At 47.7% G+C, this 19244-nt stretch overlaps 1 protein-coding gene across 1 annotated transcript in view; it reads left to right on the top strand.

Moving 5' to 3' along the window:
• Positions 1-18107, top strand: part of C5H1orf35 (chromosome 5 C1orf35 homolog) — a 64198-nt gene extending 46091 nt beyond the window's left edge. The window contains exon 8 of the mRNA XM_040352188.1: positions 17972-18107. Coding sequence (XP_040208122.1) covers positions 17972-18071 — 100 coding nt within the window. The 3' untranslated portion in view covers positions 18072-18107. The remainder of the gene's footprint in view (positions 1-17971) is intronic.
• The last annotated feature ends 1137 nt before the right edge of the window (positions 18108-19244 follow it).

Here is a 19244-nt window from a genome sequence, read left to right as displayed (position 1 = left end):
AATGCCATTGAGCAGTGAAATGTTTTAGCAATTAATCCTTTTGTTAGGCTGGGAGAGAAATGAGCAACCTCACCCAGAGGACACAGCGAGGGGGGAAGGCCACCTCGGGATGAATAGACCCTTCAGCCCAGCATGGTGCGCTCCTCAACCAGCAACCAAATCAAGGTGGGAAGTCAACGCAAGCCAACACTAGGATCAGACATGGGGGCCCCCCCCCCCCGGGGAAAAGACTTTACATTAAAATATAACAAGCCTGAACTTCCCAATCAGAAGATTTCTTCTTCTGTTATTTTGGATCTTCTCATCACTTTCATCTCCCGGTGACAATGGTCCATCATGGCAAACATCAAAAGTCAGTCAATGTCATTTTCTATTTATCGAATGCGAGAGATATTTTAGATTTGCTGCCAATCAAACCGAATCCCATTGCTGACTTCTTAGATCTTCAATTTCAAAAAACAGGATTGAGATGCTGAACTTGGTCTCCATAACATACCAGTTAAGGTGGAAGTCCCAGTTAAGGTGGAAGTCCAGTCAACACCTAACTAAGCTTAACTGCTTGCCGACCACCTCCTGTACATTTACGTCGGCAGACAGGGCTGGACTGGGACAAACATTTGGCCCTGGACTTCATCCAGACTGGCCCACTTCAACAGGTCTCTCCTATGGCGTCCGGACAACCAAGCCCCCTCTCCCCCTTCACTAGCCATTCTACTTTATTAGAGTAGAATAGCTGGTACTGGTACTCTTATAGGCAGTACCAGTGGGGAAGCTAGACATTATTTCACCCGGGAGCAAAGAATCAGTTCGGTGCCCCCCCCATGGCACAAGATTAGGCAGACGTGAGAAACTCCCAGGCCATAGCTGTTAAGTCAGCTGTCTGTCCCCTCCCCCGTGCTCCTTCTGGTCCCCCCCCATGCTCCTCTGTCATCCCCCCTGCTTCTCTGTTCCCCCCCAGGTGAGCACTGCGGGGAGGGAGAGACAAAGGAGCGGCGGTCCGCTGTCACTGAAGTCGGCCCACCGGGAAACTCCCGGTAGTCCCAATGGCCAGTCCATCCCTGTCGGCAGAATGGCACGGCTACGCAAAGCAACGTACCTGTGCCTCGCTTTGAGTTTGCCGCCGTGCGCGCGCGCGCCCCTGCCGCGAGCTCCGTGACCGTGCCCACAGGACCCGCGGACTTGATGCCCGCCGGTGTCCTGCGATCATGTCAGGGAGTGGCAGAACGGGGAGATGCCTATGTAAACAAGGCATCTCCCTGTTCTGCCTAGTGACAGGACAGTGATCTACAGCTCCCTGTCACCGGGAGCAGTGATCACTGTCATGTCACTGGTAGCCCACTCCCCCCCCCACACAGTTAGAATCACTCCCTAGGAAACACTTAACCCCTTCCTCGCCTCCTAGTGGTTAACCCCTTTCCTGCCAGTGTCATTTACACAGTATTCAGTGCATTTTTATAGCACTGATCGCTGTATAAATGACAATGGTCCCAATATAGCGTCAAAAGTGTACGATGTGTTCGCCGCATGATAAAAATCGCAGATCGCCGCCATTACTAGTAAAATAATAAAAAAATTAAAATGCCATAAAGCTACCCCTTATTTTGTAGACGCTATAACTTTTGCACAAACCAATCAATATACACTTATTGCGATTTTTTTTTTACCAAAATATGTAGAAGAATGCGTATCGGCCTAAACTGGGGAAAAATTGGGGATATTTATTAGAGCAAAAAGTACAAAATATTGCTTTTTTTCAAAATTGTCACTCAATTTTTGTTTATAGCGCAAAAAATAAAAACCGCAGAGGTGATCAAATACCACCAAAAGAAAGCTCTATTTGTGGCAAAAAAAAGGACGTCAATTTTGTTTGGGAGCCACGTCGCACGAACGCGCAATTGTCAGTTAAAGCGACGCAGTGCCGAATCGCAAAAAGTGTCTCGTCATTTAGCAGCCAAATGGTCCGGGGCTGAAGTGGTTAAGACACACAACACAGAGCGCGGCTCAACAACCCCCCCCCCCCCCCCCCCCCGCTCTCTCGTCACTGGCTGTGATTGACAGCAGTAGGAACCAATGACTCCCACTGCTGTCTCTGAGCCAGTGAGAAAGCAAAGACCCAGGAAAGCAACTGCTTTCATGCACATCGCTGGATCGAGATCGGGCTCAGGTAAGTATAAGGATGGGCTGGTGGGAGCTGCACACACCTGCCCCCCCTCACTCACACTAACGCCATTCACCCCCCCCCCTAGAAATAGATGGCGGGGATCAGTGCCCCCCCTACACGAGAGACGGACAGAGGCGATCAATGGCCTTACCCTAGGAGGCCGATGCTGCTCCTCGCTCCAGCTTGCAGAGGGAAGAGCCGCGGCTGTTGCTTCTCCTCCCGGCCAAACAGAATGTGGGTCCTAAGACTCCCTGGCTAATCTGGTCTCAGGACCCGCTTCCTGATTGTCCGGGAGTAGAAGCAGGTAGACATTAGCAAATATTTATTTGCTAATGTCCCACAACTGGGTGCGCTCAGGGCGTAGTGCTCTGTGCCCTGAGCCCACCCTTATTTAAAGCCAATTAGAGCCTCAGGTTCTAATCATGTGCTTCAAAATAAATAAAAAAAATTGAAATCCATGCGTCCGGCGCCCTTCGTGTAGATTAGGGGCCAGCACATGGATTAGGGGGGCAATGCCTCTAATGGATTGGCTACCACTGAGTATAGAGCTCAGAATGGGGGGGGGGGGGTGAGAGCAGGTTTAAGCTTAGTTTGGTTTTGACCGGACTTCGATTTTAATGGAAGCTCTTATTAAAGCGGAGTTCCACCCAAAAATGGAACTTCCACTTTTTGGAATCCTCCTCCCCTCCGGTGTCACATTTGGCACCTTTCAGGGGGGAGCAGATACCTATGTAAAACAGGTATTTGCTCCCACTTCCGGGCATAGATCACCGCGGTGACCTACGCCACGTCCGGCGCCTACTCCCCCCCCCCCCGATGTCTTCTGGGAGACACACAGGTCCAGGGACCACTGGGATCGCGCATGCGCAGTAGGGAACCAGGAAGTGAAACTGCAAAGCTTCACTTTCAGATTCCCTTACCGAAGATGGCGGCGGCAGCACTCGAGAGCGGGAGAGATCGGCTTCGGGTGCTGACATCGCGGGCACCCTGGACAGGTAAATGTCCATATATTAAAAGTCAGCAACTGCAGTATTTGTAGCTGCTGGCTTTTAATATATATAATATATATTTTTTTTGGCGGGAATTCCACTTTACGTTGATTTCAGCTGCTCTAAAAAAAAAAAAACACAAGGGGCTTTGGGTCGGTGGTTGGGGGAGGGATCTGGTTAAGCGTGGAGGTTGGGAAGGGGGGTCTATTTTCCAAAAGGATGGGAGCCACCCAGCTTGAAAGACTTGGATGGAAAAAGACGGCGCGCCTTTTTCTTCTTATATATTTAAAAAAAAAAAAGACCAATAGGAGTCAACTATTCTCAACACTATCAAAAAAAAAGAAATGTTTTGAATTTGAGTTTATGTCTCCACCTCCATAATGAAGGAGGAAATCTCTTGTAGCTGAACTCTGGCGTATTGGTTGTGAACGTGACATGACGTCTTTGTCCTGCAGAGGGCAGTGTTACGCCTAATGCTGGAGTTACAGTTTTTCTCTATTGTTTTGGCTCATTTCTTGAAACAGAAATGACATTCTCATTCACACCTGAGCGTCGGTCGTTTTTTTGGGCGTTTTTTTCCGGCGTTTTGTCGCGCGTATTCATGCTTATTTGCGCGTTTGCATACAGCGTCATCCGACGTTTTTGTACTTCGACGTTTTTTATTTTAGCCAATAGGAAAAATTATCATCTTTTCATCACTTGTTGCTATGTTGGTAGATTTTTTTAATCTTCTGCATGGGCGACAAGTTCTATTGATTAAAGCGACAAAACGCCCGTAGAAAACGCCCGTTGTCGCGCAAGTCGCTTGAATCGAGCGTTTCCATTACTTTCTATGGGAAATGGAAACGCTCAAATACGCCCAAACCGCCCGATACGCGCGACAAAAAAGGGTCCGGGACTTGTTTGAGCTTCAGGCGATCGTCGTTTCGGCGTTGAGATGTGAACAGTCTCCATAGAGACTAATGTAATTTCGACCCTCCGGCGTATTGTAGCGTCGCGCTTCAGGCGTTAAAACGCCTAGGTGTGAATGGAGCCTAAGATCATTTGGCAAAACAGTCTTACAGTTCAGCACAACACTATAACTCACGTGCAAAAGCGCATATCTCTCCCAAAACTGTTCACTCATGCTTCAAAACCATATTCATTTCCCATATAAAGAGTCAGTGCCCCCAAAATGGCAAAGATTCTTCTCAATTGCTTTGGCACATTTCTTGATACAGACCGGACGTTCTCAGCTCTCTTGGTACTTTTGCCAAAATAACCTGGATGGTTCGGCACAACACCATGGTTCACCTTCAAAAGTTCATATCTTTCCCAAAACAGTTCACTCATGTGTCAAAACTAAATTTCTTTCTCATTCAAATAGTCAGTGCCCCCAAAATGCTTCATCCCTTTGGCATTGTGTAAGCACCTCAAGTCAAAATGTTTAGATGTTTTGTCTCTATGGCAGAGGACCATTGAAATATCCCTCATGTCCACCTTTCAGTCTTAGCCCAGTCCTTCATTGACAATGGTTACTGTACAGTTTTTGTCTAGCTAACTGAATACAATTGTGTATAAAACTGGAAAAAAAAAAAGATTTTAGGGTAAGAGTCGCCTCCAAGGTTTGACATCAAACATTGCACTCATACTGCCAAGGAAAAATTACTTTACAGTATTGTAACTAGGGTTGTCCCGATACCGATACCAGTATCGGTATCGGGACCGATACCGAGTATTTGCGGGAGTACTTGTACTCGCGCAAATACCCCCCCGATACCTAAATAGAATACTTTCCCCCCCCGCCGCTGCCGCCGCATCGAAAGCCGCCGCATGGGTTAAACGGCGTGCGGGAACATCACAGCTTTCATTTGAATAGCTGTAGTGTTCCCGCGCGTATAGACACTCCCCCTTGCTCGGGATTGGATGGGTGATCGTGATCTGTCCAATCCCGAGCAAGGGGGAGTGTCTATACGCGTGGGCAAAACAGCTATTCAAATGAATGCTGTGATTTTCCCCATGCGGCGGCGGCGGCTTTCGGCGGCAAAGGTATGGGGGAAATGGCTGGAGGGACATGGCTGCATATGTGAGGGACATGGCTAGAGGGACATGGCTGCATATGTGAGGGACATGGCTAGAGGGACATGGCTGCATATGTGAGGGACATGGCTAGAGGGACATGGCTGCATATGTGAGGGACATGGCTGGGGGGACATGGCTGCATATGTGGGGGACATGGCTGCATTTGGGGACACATTTACAGTTTTTCTCTATTGGTTTGGCTCATTTCTTGAAACAGAAATGACATTCTCAAAACTCTAAGATCATTTGGCAAAACAGTCTTACATTTCAGCACAACACTATAACTCAGGTGCAAAAGCTCATATCTCTCCCAAAACTGTTCACTCTTGCTTCAAAACCGTATTAATTTCCCATATAAAGAGTCAGTGCCCTCAAAATGGCAAATATTTTTCTCAATTGCTTTGGCTCATTTCTTGATACAGACCGGACGTTCTCAGCTCTCTTGGTACTTTTTCCAAAATAACCTGGATGGTTCGGCACAACACCATGGTTCACCTTCAAAAATTCATATCTTTTCCAAAACAGTTCACTCATGTGTCAAAACGAAATTTCTTTCTCATTCAAATAGTCAGTGCCCCCAAAATGCTTCATCCCTTTGGCATTGTGTAAGCACTGCAAGTCAAAATGTTTAGATGTTTTGTCTCTATGGCAGAGGACCATTGAAATATCTAACTGAATACAATTGTGTATAAAACTGAAAAAAAAAAAAAATTGGGGGAAGGGTCGCCTCCAAGGTTTGACATCACACATTGCACTCATACTGCCAAGGAAAAATTACTTTACAGTATTGTAACCATTATCATTCACACACAAAGTACCGTATTTATCGGCGTATACCGCGCACTATTTTGCCCTAAAAATCAGGGCAAAATCGTGGGTGCGCGGTATACGCCGATACCCGCTTTCCCGCCACGAGTTTGAATACTGCGCCGGCATATACTGAGTGTGTATCTTTGGGCAGTCTCGGCGCCTCTCGCGCTGACGTTCTGAGTGTACAGGACGTCAGCGCGAGAGTTGCCGAGCCTGCCCGACAATACACGAGTGTACTGCGCTCGGTATATGTCGGCGCAGTATTCAAACTCGGCGCGGGAAACGAGCGGGGAGGACGCGAGGACGCCGCAGAAGGACGCCGGACCCGACGAAGAGGACACCCGAAGCCGCAGAAGGACACCGGACCTGACGAAGAGGACACCCGAAGCCGCAGACGGACGCCGGACCCGAACGAGGCCGCCGATGGACGCCGCGCAAGACACCAAAACTGTAAGTAAAAAAAAGGATTTGGGGCAACTTTAGGGGTGCGCGTTATACGCGGGAGCGCGTTATACCGCGATAAATACGGTAACTTCCATACTTCAGAGTAAAAAGAAAATGTATACAGCATAATATATACGGAAATATAAATGCACAAACATGAAACAAGGAAAATTACATGTAGCCTACAATGCTGTAAATAAAGCTGGAGTTTTACAACTACTGTAACATCTCTTCACTGGTCGCTGTCCTCACCCTCCCTCTCCTGCCCACCGTCCTCACCCTCCTGCCCATCCACACGCTGCTGTCTGTCTGGCCACAGATTCTCGCCAACATCACAGCGTATATTCTCCCTTGCGATGCAACGAGGGAAGAAACGGCGTGCATGTTGCAACCATCCCCTACACTGATCTCCTGTAATATCCTCACAGGCAGCGTCCATTGTATGGAGCAGGGACCTCTGATCTTGAGCCCGATGCTCATACACTCTCCACCTCCAAGCGGAGAAAAACTCCTCAATAGTATTGAGGAAAGGAGAGTAAGGTGGTAGGAACACCATATCCATCCTTGGATGAGCAGTGAACCAGGCCCTGATAAGCGGGCCATGGTGAAAATTCACATTGCCCCATACAATTATATTTTGTGGTAGGTGAGGCCCTATGAGACCTCTCTCATTTTCAGGGATCAAATCCAAATGAAGGTGGTCCAAGAAGATGAGGAGCTTCTGTGTATTGTATGGGCCAAGACTGGGGATGTGAGTGGCCACACCATTCTCAGAAATGGCAGCACACATAGTTATATTGCCCCCTCGCTGTCCTGGGACATCCACCGTGGCCCGGTGGCCAATAAAATTACGGCCACATCTTTGGCCCTTGGCCAGGTTGAAGCCAGCCTCATCCACATACACGAGTATGTGAGAGGTCTCGTTTCCTTCCAGTGCCATTATTCTCTACAATAGAGTAAAAAAAGAAAACATCAAATCAGTCATACAGAAGAATCATACACTAGAGTTACAGACAGCTACATAGGAATGTTCTATGTTCCACAAGTTTAATATACTACTGGCCAGTAATCCAGTGGTTCCAGACCTGGGGTACATGTTCTTCTAAGAATTGGGGACCCAGTCGAATACTGGGGCCCCCGCCACAGCTTTAAATTTTCAGGGCCAACATGGTCCCGGAACCAGGAACACCGCGTGGCACGCGCACCCCTATCTGGTAGGCCATCTCGCCCGGGGGCCGTGATGTGTGGTCACCCTAAAGGTGGGTGCCACCTCAGGAAAAGAACCCCGCCTCAATGGCGTCTGCTCCAGAAGTATCCCCCAGCTTGCCCCGCAAGAGAAACTCCCTCCTGATTGGCTGCTGGCAAGAGGCACCCCAGCCTGGACTCCACTGTCGCCCCGGGGTGGTATGACACCCCAGCAACCACAGAATGGACCCGCAGCACAGCCCAGCTGAAACAGAGACCCTTTGTAAAATTGCAATCAGAATCAGAGTCAACTATACTCTGATTATCTCTTAACTTTTACAGTAATAGCACCGGTACTTGGAAGTACACAGGCGCTACATCTACAATATTTTTCTTGTCATTGTTAGTATCATACGCAACATCCCACTGAGGTAAGATACTGTTATACTGTAGGCCTATCACACACACTAAATGAATATGCAAATGAATAAACATATTTGTTGCTCTATGCACAGTGTCCTGTCCTATACATTATATAATTCCATCATTGATTGTGAGGCCATGGCTAATGACATGGTCTATAATTGTGGCCCGAATTTCATCAGGGACAGCATGGTGTCTTCGTGCTCCTCGGCCTCTTCCCCCTATTCCACCACCACGCACCCTTACTCCTCCTCCTCTTCTTCTTCCTCGAGCAGACAGTTGCCATTGTTCATTTACTTGGCCAGGTGACTCCATGTTCAGAAAGTGTACTGGTCCTGCATGGTCAAGCTCTATATATACATGTTTGGCAGCATTTACAGTTATGGACAGCACCTGTCAGGTACAGTAACTAAACATACTGTTTGATTGGTCATCTGAGACCAACTCCAACTCCTCCTTCGTTAGTCAAGTTCTAGTTGCACCTGACTGTCAATTGCTGTAATCATTTTATCAAATGTTCCAAGAGATTCATATATGGTATTCATGGTATTATGTTCCTGAATAATTTTGACAATTGAACAGACTATTGTGCATGTGATGACTTAAACAATGAAATGACGCTGACACGTTTTGGAGAGAACGACCATAAGACTGAAGAAATGACAATCAGTTTAGATCAACAAGATCTATTCAATTGGAAATTGTGCTAAATGTAGGCTACTTGTACTAAATCATTTGAAAAATGTACTGAGACATGGAGACATGTACTGAGACATTTGCAATTTGATGAAATGAATGAGAAATGCCATTCAGTTGTGAACAATTGCGAAGTGGTTTGGAGATTTGTCCATGTTGTTTTGAGAATGTCATTTCTGTTTCAAGAAATGAGCCAAAACAATGGAGAAAAACTGTAAAAAAGTATCGGTATTTGGTATCGGCGACTACTTGAAAAAAAGTATCGGTACTTGTACTCGGTCCTAAAAAAGTGGTATCAGGACAACCCTAATTGTAACCATTATCATTCACACACAAAGTAACTTCCATAAATCAGAGTAAAAAGAAAATGTATACAGCATAATATATACGGAAATATAAACAAACAAAAAACAAGAAAAATTACATTTAGCCTACAATGCTGTAAATAAAGCTGGAGTTTCACAACTACTGTAACATCTCTTCACTAGTTGCTGTCCTCACCCTCCCTCTCCTGGCCACCGTCCTCACCCTCCTGCCCACCGTCCTCACCCTCCCTCTCCTGCCCACCGTCCTCACCCTCCTGCCCATCCACATGCTGCTGTCTGTCTGGCCACAGATTCTCATCAACATCGCAGCGTATATCCTCCCTTTCGATGCAACGAGGGAAGAAACGGCGTGCATGTCCCAACCATCCCCTACACTGATCTCCTGTAATATCCTCACAGGCAGCGTCCATTGTATGGATCAAGGACCTCTGATCTTGAGCCCGATGCTCATACACTCTCCACCTCCAAGTGGAGAAAAATCCTCAATAGGATTGAGGAAAGGTGAGTAAGGTGGTAGGAACACCATATCCATCCTTGGATGAGCAGTGAACCAGGCCCTGATAAGCGGGCCACGGTTGAAATTCACATTGTCCCATACAATTATATATTGTGGTAGGTGAGGCCCTATGAGACCTCTCTCATTTTCAGGGATCAAATCCAAATGAAGGCGGTCCAAGAAGATGAGGAGCTTCTGTGTATTGTATGGGCCAAGACTGGGGATGTGAGCAGTGTTGCCAACCTACCAGATTGAAATTTACTGGCACGACACCCGAAATTTACTGGCGCAGCCACGTTTTTACTGGCATTTCACAAAAGTTACTAAATTACATTTTTCGATGCAAATTTCAGTATTTAGGCTACAAACAAGTGCGCTAGACAAATAGCAATGTGATTTACTGTAAGGTAGATATTACTGTAAGGTAAAAAAAACATATTTTTGTTATTTTCGATATAATAAGGGCAAATTATTTAGTCACATCATCCCCTGCCTCCATCCCCCTCTGCCACCAACACCCCCTGCCTTCACCCCCCTCTGCGGTGCCACAATCTCCCCCTGCCTCCAATCTCCCCCTGCCTCCAAGTACCCCCTGCCTCCATTGTCCCCTGCCTCCATCCCCCTCAGCGGTGCCACTAAAAACCCCTTACCCCATCCCCCACAGTCTGCAGTGCAACCATCCCCCTCTGCGGTGCCACTAACACCCCCTGCCTCCAATCTCCCCCTGCCTCCATTGCCCCCTGCCTCCATCCCCCTCTGCGGTGCCACCGCAACCACGATCACCCCCTGCTTCCAATCACCCCCTGCCTCCAATCTCCATGCGCAGTTCCAAGCCGAACCGATCTCGGCTATTTTTACTGGCACATTCCCGCAACTACGGACATTTACGAACGGAGGAAAAAAGTGCCCGTTTTTACGAACTGTCCGTAAAAATACGGACGGTTGGCCACACCATTCTCAGAAATAGCAGCACACATAGTTATATTGCCCCCTCGCTGGCCTGGGATATCCACCGTGGCCCGGTGGCCAATAAAATTATGGCCACGTCTTCGGCCCTTGGCCAGGTTGAAGCCAGCCTAATCCACATACACGAGTATGTGAGAGGTCTCGTTTCCTTCCAATGCCATTATTCTCTACAATAGAGTGAAAAAATAAATCAGTCATACAGAAGAGTCATACACTACAGTTTCAGACAGTTACATAGGAATGTTCTATGTTCTACACAAGTTCAATATACTACTGGCCAGTATTCCAGTGGTTCCAAACCTGGAGTACATGTACCCTATGCAGAGGTACTACAGGGGGTATTTGACAGAAAGGGGAGGGTAAAAATTATCAACAACTAGACTTACCGAAATGTTACAGTAACATTATTAGATAGATTTACATGGGAGGCACTACTGTAATTGCAGCTCTTTGACCCTTTTTCTTACTGTATTGTATGTTATATTCTTCAAAATAAGGATTATAATGATAATTGCATCATACAGTAAGCTGCAGTTTCTAATACTGGAATACTACTGTAAACTGTATCATCAATATTGTAGAAAATAAACTATTCCATACTATTCCATAGTTTATTTTCTACAATATTTTTCTTGTCATTGTTAGTATCATACGTAACATCCCACTGAGGTAAGATACTGTTATACTGTAGGCCTATCACACACACTAAATGAATATGTAAATTAATAAACATATTTGTTGCTCTATGCACAGTGTCCTGTCCTATACATTATATAATTCCATCATTGATTGTGAGGCCATGGCTAATGACATGGTCTATAATTGTGGCCCGAATTTCATCAGGGACAGCATGGTGTCTTCGTGCTCCTCGGCCTCTTCCCCCTATTCCACCACCACGCACCCTTACTCCTCCTCCTCTTCTTCTTCCTCGAGCAGACAGTTGCCATTGTTCATTTACTTGGCCAGGTGACTCCATGTTCAGAAATTGTACTGTTCCTGCATGGTCAAGCTCTATATATACATGTTTGGCAGCATTCACAGTTATGGACAGCACCTGTCAGGTACAGTAACTAAACATACTGTTTGATTGGTCATCTGAGACCAACTCCAACTCCTCCTTCGTTAGTCAAGTTCTAGTTGCACCCGACTGTCAATTGCTGTAATCATTTTATCAAATGTTCCAAGAGATTCATATATGGTATTCATGGTATTATGTTCCTGAATAATTTTGACAATTGAACAGACTATTGTGCATGTGATGACTTAAACAATGAAATGACGCTGACAGGTTTTGGAGAGAACGACCATAAGACTGAAGAAATGACAATCAGTTCAGATCAACAAGATCTATTCAATTGGAAATTGTGCAAAATGTAGGCTACTTGTACTAAATCATTTGAGAAATGTACTGAGACATTGAGACATGTACTGAGACATTTACAATTTGATGAAATGAATGAGAAATGCAATTCAGTTGTGAACAATTGCGAAGTGGTTTGGAGATTTGTCCATGTTGTTTTGAGAATGTCATTTCTGTTTCAAGAAATGAGCCAAAACAATAGAGAAAAACTGTAAAAGAAAAGTAAAAACTTGCGTCATGCGTTGCGCTGCATTTGACAAAATAAAAGAAAAAGGGTCAGGTATGATTTGCAGGCTTTTTTTTTTTTTTTGCGCATGAACTGGGAACAATAGGGAACAATGCTTTCAGCCATGTCTATGCATTGGGATTGCATTGGGCAAGGCTGGTGTGAGCCCTTCGGGTTAGGGACCCCACTTGTCAGAGGCGCTTTGATACAACAGTGCTCCTTCCACATGTGTCTGAAAACGCATGCAACTAAAAGCTCTGTTTTTAATATGAGCGCCGTATATACTCGAGTATACGTTTTTCAGCAGATTTTTTTGTGCTAAAAAAGCCCCCCTCAGCTTATACTCGAGTCTCCCGCTGTGTTAACTGTAGCCGGCGGCTGTTGTCAGGTGAACTGCGCATGCGCAAGCACGTCCATGAGAACGTCTTTCTTGGTGTGTGATGAGGGATTATCGTGCATTAAACGAAGGACGCACTCGCTCATGCGCAGTACGCCCGGCAACGGCCGCCGACTACAGTTAACACAGCGGGAGAAGTTAGAACTTTTGACAGAACACCTGCAACAAGGTACATGACTACAGCGTGCAACAAGGTACTCGAGACTGCAGATGGGGCGCTGATGAGACAGGTGGTCACAGTAAGGCTGCAAATGGGCACATTGAGACTACAAATGGGCACAGTGAGGCTGCAAATGGGCACAGTGAGGCTGCAGAAGGGCACAGTGATGCTGCAGATGGGCACAGTGAGGCTACAGATGGGCACAGTGATGCTGCAAATGGGCACAGTGATGCTGCAAATGGGCACAGGGAGGCTGCAAATGGGCACAGTGAGGCTGCAAATGGGCACAGCGAGGCTGAAAATGGGCACAGTGAGGCTGCAGATGAGCACAGTGAGGCTGCAGATGAGCACAGTGAGGCTGCAGATGGGCACAATGAGGCTGCAGATGGGCACAGTGAGGCTGCAAATGGGCACAGTGAGGCTGCAAATGGGCACAGTGAGGCTGCAGATAGGCATTGTTGACCCTCTTTTCCACTTACAGTAGCTGCTGCATTTCTCACCCTAGGCTTGGACTCGAGTCAATAAGCTTTCCCAGTTTTTTGTGGTAAAATTATTCGCCTCGGCTCATATTCGGGTCGGCTTATACTCAAGTATATACGGTAGTTAAAGCTGAACGGCAGGATTTTTCCATCTATCCATGCATTGGGGCAGTAGCGGCTGGTGCTTCAGCCGGGGGGGGGGGGGGGGGTTCAGCAAAAAAAACGACCCCCTACTCCCTGTGGGTACTCACGCAGTCAGGCTTAGGAAGATGGCCATCTCCCCCATCTCCCCGTACATCATACAGTGGCTCACTATGGGGGCACCCAAGTAGGCTCGCTTCCGAGTCCCGAGCCATGCTCCATAGCACAGTAGCTGCGTTTAATGGGCACAGTAGCTGCGTTTTATGGGCACAGTAGCTGCATTTTATGGGCACAGTAGCTGCGTTTTATGGGCACAGTAGCTGTGTTTGATGGCACAGTAGCTGCGTTTTATGGGCACAGTGGCTGCATTTCATGGGCACAGTAGCTGCGTTTGATGGCACAGTAGCTGTGTTTGATGGCACAGTAGCTGCGTTTTATGGGCACAGTAGCTGCGTTTGATGGCACAGTAGCTGTGTTTGATGGCACGGTAGCTGCGTTTTATGGGCACAGTAGCTGCGTTTGATGGCACAGTAGCTGCGTTTGATGGCACAGTAGCTGCGTTTTATGGGCACAGTAGCTGCGTTTTATGGGCACAGTGGCTGCGTTTGATGGCACAGTAGCTGCGTTTGATGGCACAGTAGCTGCGTTTTATGGGCACAGTAGCTGCGTTTTATGGGCACAGTAGCTGCGTTTGATGGGCACAGTAGCTGCGTTTGATGGGCACAGTGGCTGCGTTTGATGGCACAGTAGCTGCATTTTATGGGCACAGTAGCTGCATTTTATGGGCACAGTAGCTGCGTTTTATGGGCACAGTAGCTGCGTTTGATGGCACAGTAGCTGCAGTTTATGGGCACAGTGGCTGCAATTGATGGTTTTTTTTTTCAGTTTGTTTGCGCCCCCCCAAAAAAAATTTGGGCACCAGCCGTTACTCCTTTAGAATCAATTACATTTTGAGATTTGGGTAACGGTCATGTCATTATGGGCTCAGCCATCAAAGAATCTGTTTGACAGGTACACTTTATGGATCCAGGCACTAATCCATCGAGTAGACGGCCACCCATCGAGAAGAGGCCATGAGTGGTCTAAAATTCCCCGTGGTCAAGTGACATTTTTTTTTCTTCTTCTTCTCCTCCTCCACGTCGTAACAATCAAATCCTGACACTAAGTCTTGTGAATGTTCACATTTAGCCCCCAAATAAGCCTCTGACAGGCGAATGCTGGGAGGTCTCCAACCAAAATAAAGTATTACGGCGCATAACGCAGCCCCGTCTATCACTGGAGGGCTGTGTCAACGCATTTTTGAATGAATGAATGAATGAAAAACTTATAAAGCGCGGCGCATGCGAACTGAATCGCTTCTGGGCGCTAGTTGTTCGTGTCTCATGTCATCAAAAGAGCAGAGTTTTGATTCGTCTTCTGAAAGTCAGGTGGTTTTCCTCCAACCGAATGCTGGTTGGTAAAGCGTTCCATAGTCTAGGACCCTGAAAAGCAAACCTTCTTTCTCCTTTGGACTTGTATTTGGTTTTTGGTACCCTGACCAGATTTTGGTCGGTGGATCGCAGAACGCGATTCGAATTGTGAGGTTCTATCTTGTCGCAAAGATATTGCGGAGCCTTCCCATGGATGCACTTATGTGTCAGGCAGAGTGCTTTAAATGCAATTCTGTCTTTTACTGGCAGCCAGTGAAGGGTTCTCAACGAAGGTGAGATTGATTCCCATTTTTTTTTCCCAGTCACAAGTCTGGCGGCCGTATTCTGTACGACTTGCAGACGAGAGATTTGGTACTTTGGGAGTCCGAGGTAAAGGGCATTTGCATAGTCCAGTCTGGAATTCACGATTGTTCCCACCACGACTGCTACGTCTTCTTTGGGGATAAATGGAATAAGTCTGCGTAGTAGGCGCAACAGATGGTGCGCTCCGCTGACTACTGACCCTATTTGTGCGTCCATTGTCATAAAGGTGTCGAAGATGACCCCGAGACTTTTGACTTTGGAGCTAGGGGTGATGATTTGGCCCAGAATGGGCGGGGGTGTCCAGGTTGTTGCCAGTTGACTCTTTCGGCTGGCGTGAAACATAAGGAGTTCTGTTTTTGAACTGTTGAGTTTAAGATAACTCTTAGTCATCCAGTTTTCTATCAAAGAGAGACATTTCTCTAAACTGAGATGATGATCCTTTTTGTTGCAGATGCGAAAATACAGTTGCGTATCGTCTGCATAAGAGTGATAGAGTAGTTCTTGGCTACTGATAATATCAAAGAGAGGGCGAAGATAGATGTTGAAAAGCACCGGTGACAGGGGGGATCCTTGGGGGACTCCACATGACACCGTGCGCTTTTCCGACGTGAAACAACCCAATTTAACTGTTTGTGATCGGTTTTCAAGAAAGGAAGAAAACCATGGTAAATCACCTTCTGCGACTGTGGCTACCTCAGCCAGTCGCATCAGTAACAGTTTGTGGTCTACCGTGTCAAAGGCTGCGCTTAGGTCCAGCAGAACCAGGAGACAAGATTCTCCTTCGTCTGCGGCCTCGAGGGCATCGTCCCATATTTTGAGTAAGGCCGTTTCTGTCCCGTGTCCGGGACGGAAGCCTGATTGTAATGGATCCAGTAGATTGTGGGTATCTAGATGCTGTTGCAGCTGTTGTACCACTACTTTCTCCATTATCTTGGAGAGAACATTAAGGCCTGTTATGGGACGGCGGTGAGTTGGGTCCTTGGGATCCAGGTTAGGTTTTTTCAAGATGGGCTGGATTGTGCCCTCTTTCAACAGGGATGGCACTGTGCCTTCCTTAAATGACTGGTTTATAAGCTGTGTGATGGGTGGTGCCAGGATGTCGAAGTGTTTGAAGTGTTTGTCAGCCAACGGTTGGACGGGGGCCCTCGGGAGATGAGTCACCCGGTGTCAGAGATTCGTCTGAAGCTCGTCTCCTGTTACCATAGACTGAGGCTCCTCCACGTAGAACAGGCAAAGGGGGCGAGGAACCCAAAAATTGCTTCTGCTCGAAGAAAAGCCGCCAGGTGCACCTCTAAAAAAAACGCCATCTAGGGTGACCACATTTCCAAACTGCCATTCAGGGACACCCCCCCCCCCTTCCTAAAAAAATATAATTTTTTATACCTTTTTTTGTGACCCCATAGATTTCACTGGTTCACCCTGGGACCTGTAGTTCTTCACTGGTTGGGGGGGGGGGGGGCGGTCGCATCTTCAGCTCTGAGGGGTTAATGGTGGGACCTGTAGTCCTTCACTTTTGTGGTCACATAATATCTAAAGATGTGACCCCCCCCAAATTTGAAGGACTACAACACCCAGCATGAACCCCTTGAGATCTAAGGGTGTGATCCCAAAGATTTCACAGGTTTATGCTAAGACCTGTAGTTCTTCACTATTTGGGGGGGGGGGCGGTCTCACATCGGTCCTTACCTTTGGGGAGGACACCCCCCCCCCCCAAAGTAAAGGACTACCTGTCCCAGCATGAACCCCTGAGATCTAAGAGTGAGACCCCCCCCCCCCTCCTAAATTTGAAACTTCCAGCATGAACCTGTGAGATCTAGAGTGTGATCCTATAGATTTCACAGATCTATGCTGGGACCTGTAGTTCTTCACTATTTGGGGGGGTCACATCTTCAGCTCTGAGGGGTTCATGCCGGGACCTGTAGTTTGTCACTAGTTGGGGGGGGGCGTCACATCTTCAGCTCTGAGGGGTTCATGCTGGGACCTGTAGTTCGTCACTAGTTGGGGCTGTCATCTTCAGCTCTGAGGGGTTCATGCCGGGACCTGTAGTTTCAGTAGTTGGGGGGTCACATCTTCAGCTCTGAGGGGTTCACGCTGGGACCTGTAGTTCGTCACTAGTTGGGGGGGGGGGGTGTCACAGCTTAAGCTCTGGGGGGTTCATGCTGGGACCTGTAGTTCGTCACTAGTTGGGGGGGTCACATCTTCAGCTCTGAGGGGTTCATGCCGGGACCTGTAGTTTCAGTAGTTGGGGGGGTCACATCTTCAGCTCTGAGGGGTTCACGCTGGGACCTATAGTTCGTCACTAGTTGGGGGGGGGTGTCACAGCTTAAGCTCTGGGGGGTTCATGCTGGGACCTGTAGTTCGTCACTAGTTGGGGGGGTCACATCTTCAGCTCTGAGGGGTTCATGCTGGGACCTGTAGTTCGTCAGTAGTTGGGGGGGTCACATCTTCAGCTCTGAGGGGTTCACGCTGGGACCTGTAGTTTGTCACTAGTTGGGGGGGGGTCACATCTTCAGCTCTGAGGGGTTCATGCTGGGACCTGTAGTTCGTCACTAGTTGGGGGGGGGGGGGGTCACATCTTCAGCTCTGAGGGGTTCATGCTGGGACCTGTGTCGGTTTCTTTCCGGGACACTGTATTGTCCCAGAGTGAAGATGCCCGGGACAGACCTGCAGAACGCGGGAATGTCCCGGGCAATCCGTGACACGTGGTCACCCTAGCGCCATCCTATGCCCTGGAGGACATTTCAGGGAACATGGCGGACTCCGATCCAGACAGTTGGTATTGAGGAGACGAGCTTTGGCGCGGTATACGCCTCGGCCTGCTGCGTGGATGTGCTGTCATTTGATAAATGAGATTAGAAGCGTTTGATCTGTCTATGACCTGTTTAGGAAAATATGTTTGGTTTTTCATTTGTTTCGAGGTGTCAAGACTTCCTTCATGTTGTGCGGAGAATTATCAGCTTAGCGGTGATGTGGGGGATCGGAGCGAAGGGCCGGGATCCGTGTAAAGTGAGACGCTAACGCCTCCGGTAGCGGAAGACGGGATCTCCCTGGAGGGAAGACTTATCCTGTCAATACAAAAAAAAATATATCACTTTGATAATTTTTCCTTTTTCTAATTTCAATTGACATGAAGAAATTTCACCGTGGAAGCAGCATAAAAAAATAAATAAAATTAAAATACAACCCTAAACTAAAGTCAGGTGATGGAAAAAATAATAACATGGCCTGCAGCACTACGATACATCCATTATGTGGAAGGGCATGCAAGCAGACGTTTTCCAACCTAGGATAGATATCTTCTCATGGCATTTGGTTTATTGGGTCTCTTGGGGGGCCCCAAGCGGAGAGATGTCCTCAGGGCCGGTGCTACCACTAGGCAAACTAGGCAGCCGCCAAGGGGCGCCCGGCTGCCTAGGGGCTCCCGGCCACTGGTGTTTCTACTCTCTTCTCTCTGCAGCAAGCAACTAAGGCCCAGATTCACGTAGGAGAGCGCATCTTTGTGCGGGCGTAACGTATCCTATTTACGTTACGCCTCCGCAACTTTCACAGGCAAGTGCAGTATTCACAAACCAAAGTTGCGGCGGCGTAGCGTAAATAGGCCGGCGTAAGCCCGCCTGATTCAAATGTGGTCGTGTGTTATGTAAATTTAATGTGACCCCACGTAAATGACGCTTTTTACGAATGGCGCATGCGCCGTGCGTGAAAGTATCCCAGTGCGCATGCTCCAAATTAACCCGCAAGAAGCCAATGCTTTCGACGTGAACGTAAATGACGCCCAGCCCTATTCGCGAACGACTTACGCAAACGACGTAAAACGTGAAAAATTCTACGCTGTTCCGACGTCCACACCTAACATTGGTATGCCTCATCTACGCCTCATAGAGCAGGGGTAACTTTACGCCGGAAAAAGCCTTACGTAAACGGCGTATCTGTACTGCGACGGCCGGGGGCGTACGTTCGTAAATTTGCTGATTTACATATTTCTAGGCGTAAATCAGTGTACACGCGGCCAGCGTAAATATGCAGTTAAGGTACGACGGCGTAGGAGACTTACTCTGGTCGTATCTTATACAAATTCTGGCGTATCTGATTCTTTGAATCAGGCGCCAAGATACGACGCCTCAGACTCAGAGATACGATGGCGTATCTAGAGATACGACGGCGTATCTAGAGATACGCCGTCGTATCTCC

The sequence above is a fragment of the Rana temporaria genome, chromosome 5, assembly GCF_905171775.1.
Source record: "Rana temporaria chromosome 5, aRanTem1.1, whole genome shotgun sequence".
Classification (NCBI taxonomy): domain Eukaryota; kingdom Metazoa; phylum Chordata; class Amphibia; order Anura; family Ranidae; genus Rana; species Rana temporaria.
Note: the sequence above shows the minus strand (reverse complement) of the source record. Positions and strands in the feature narration are given on the sequence as shown.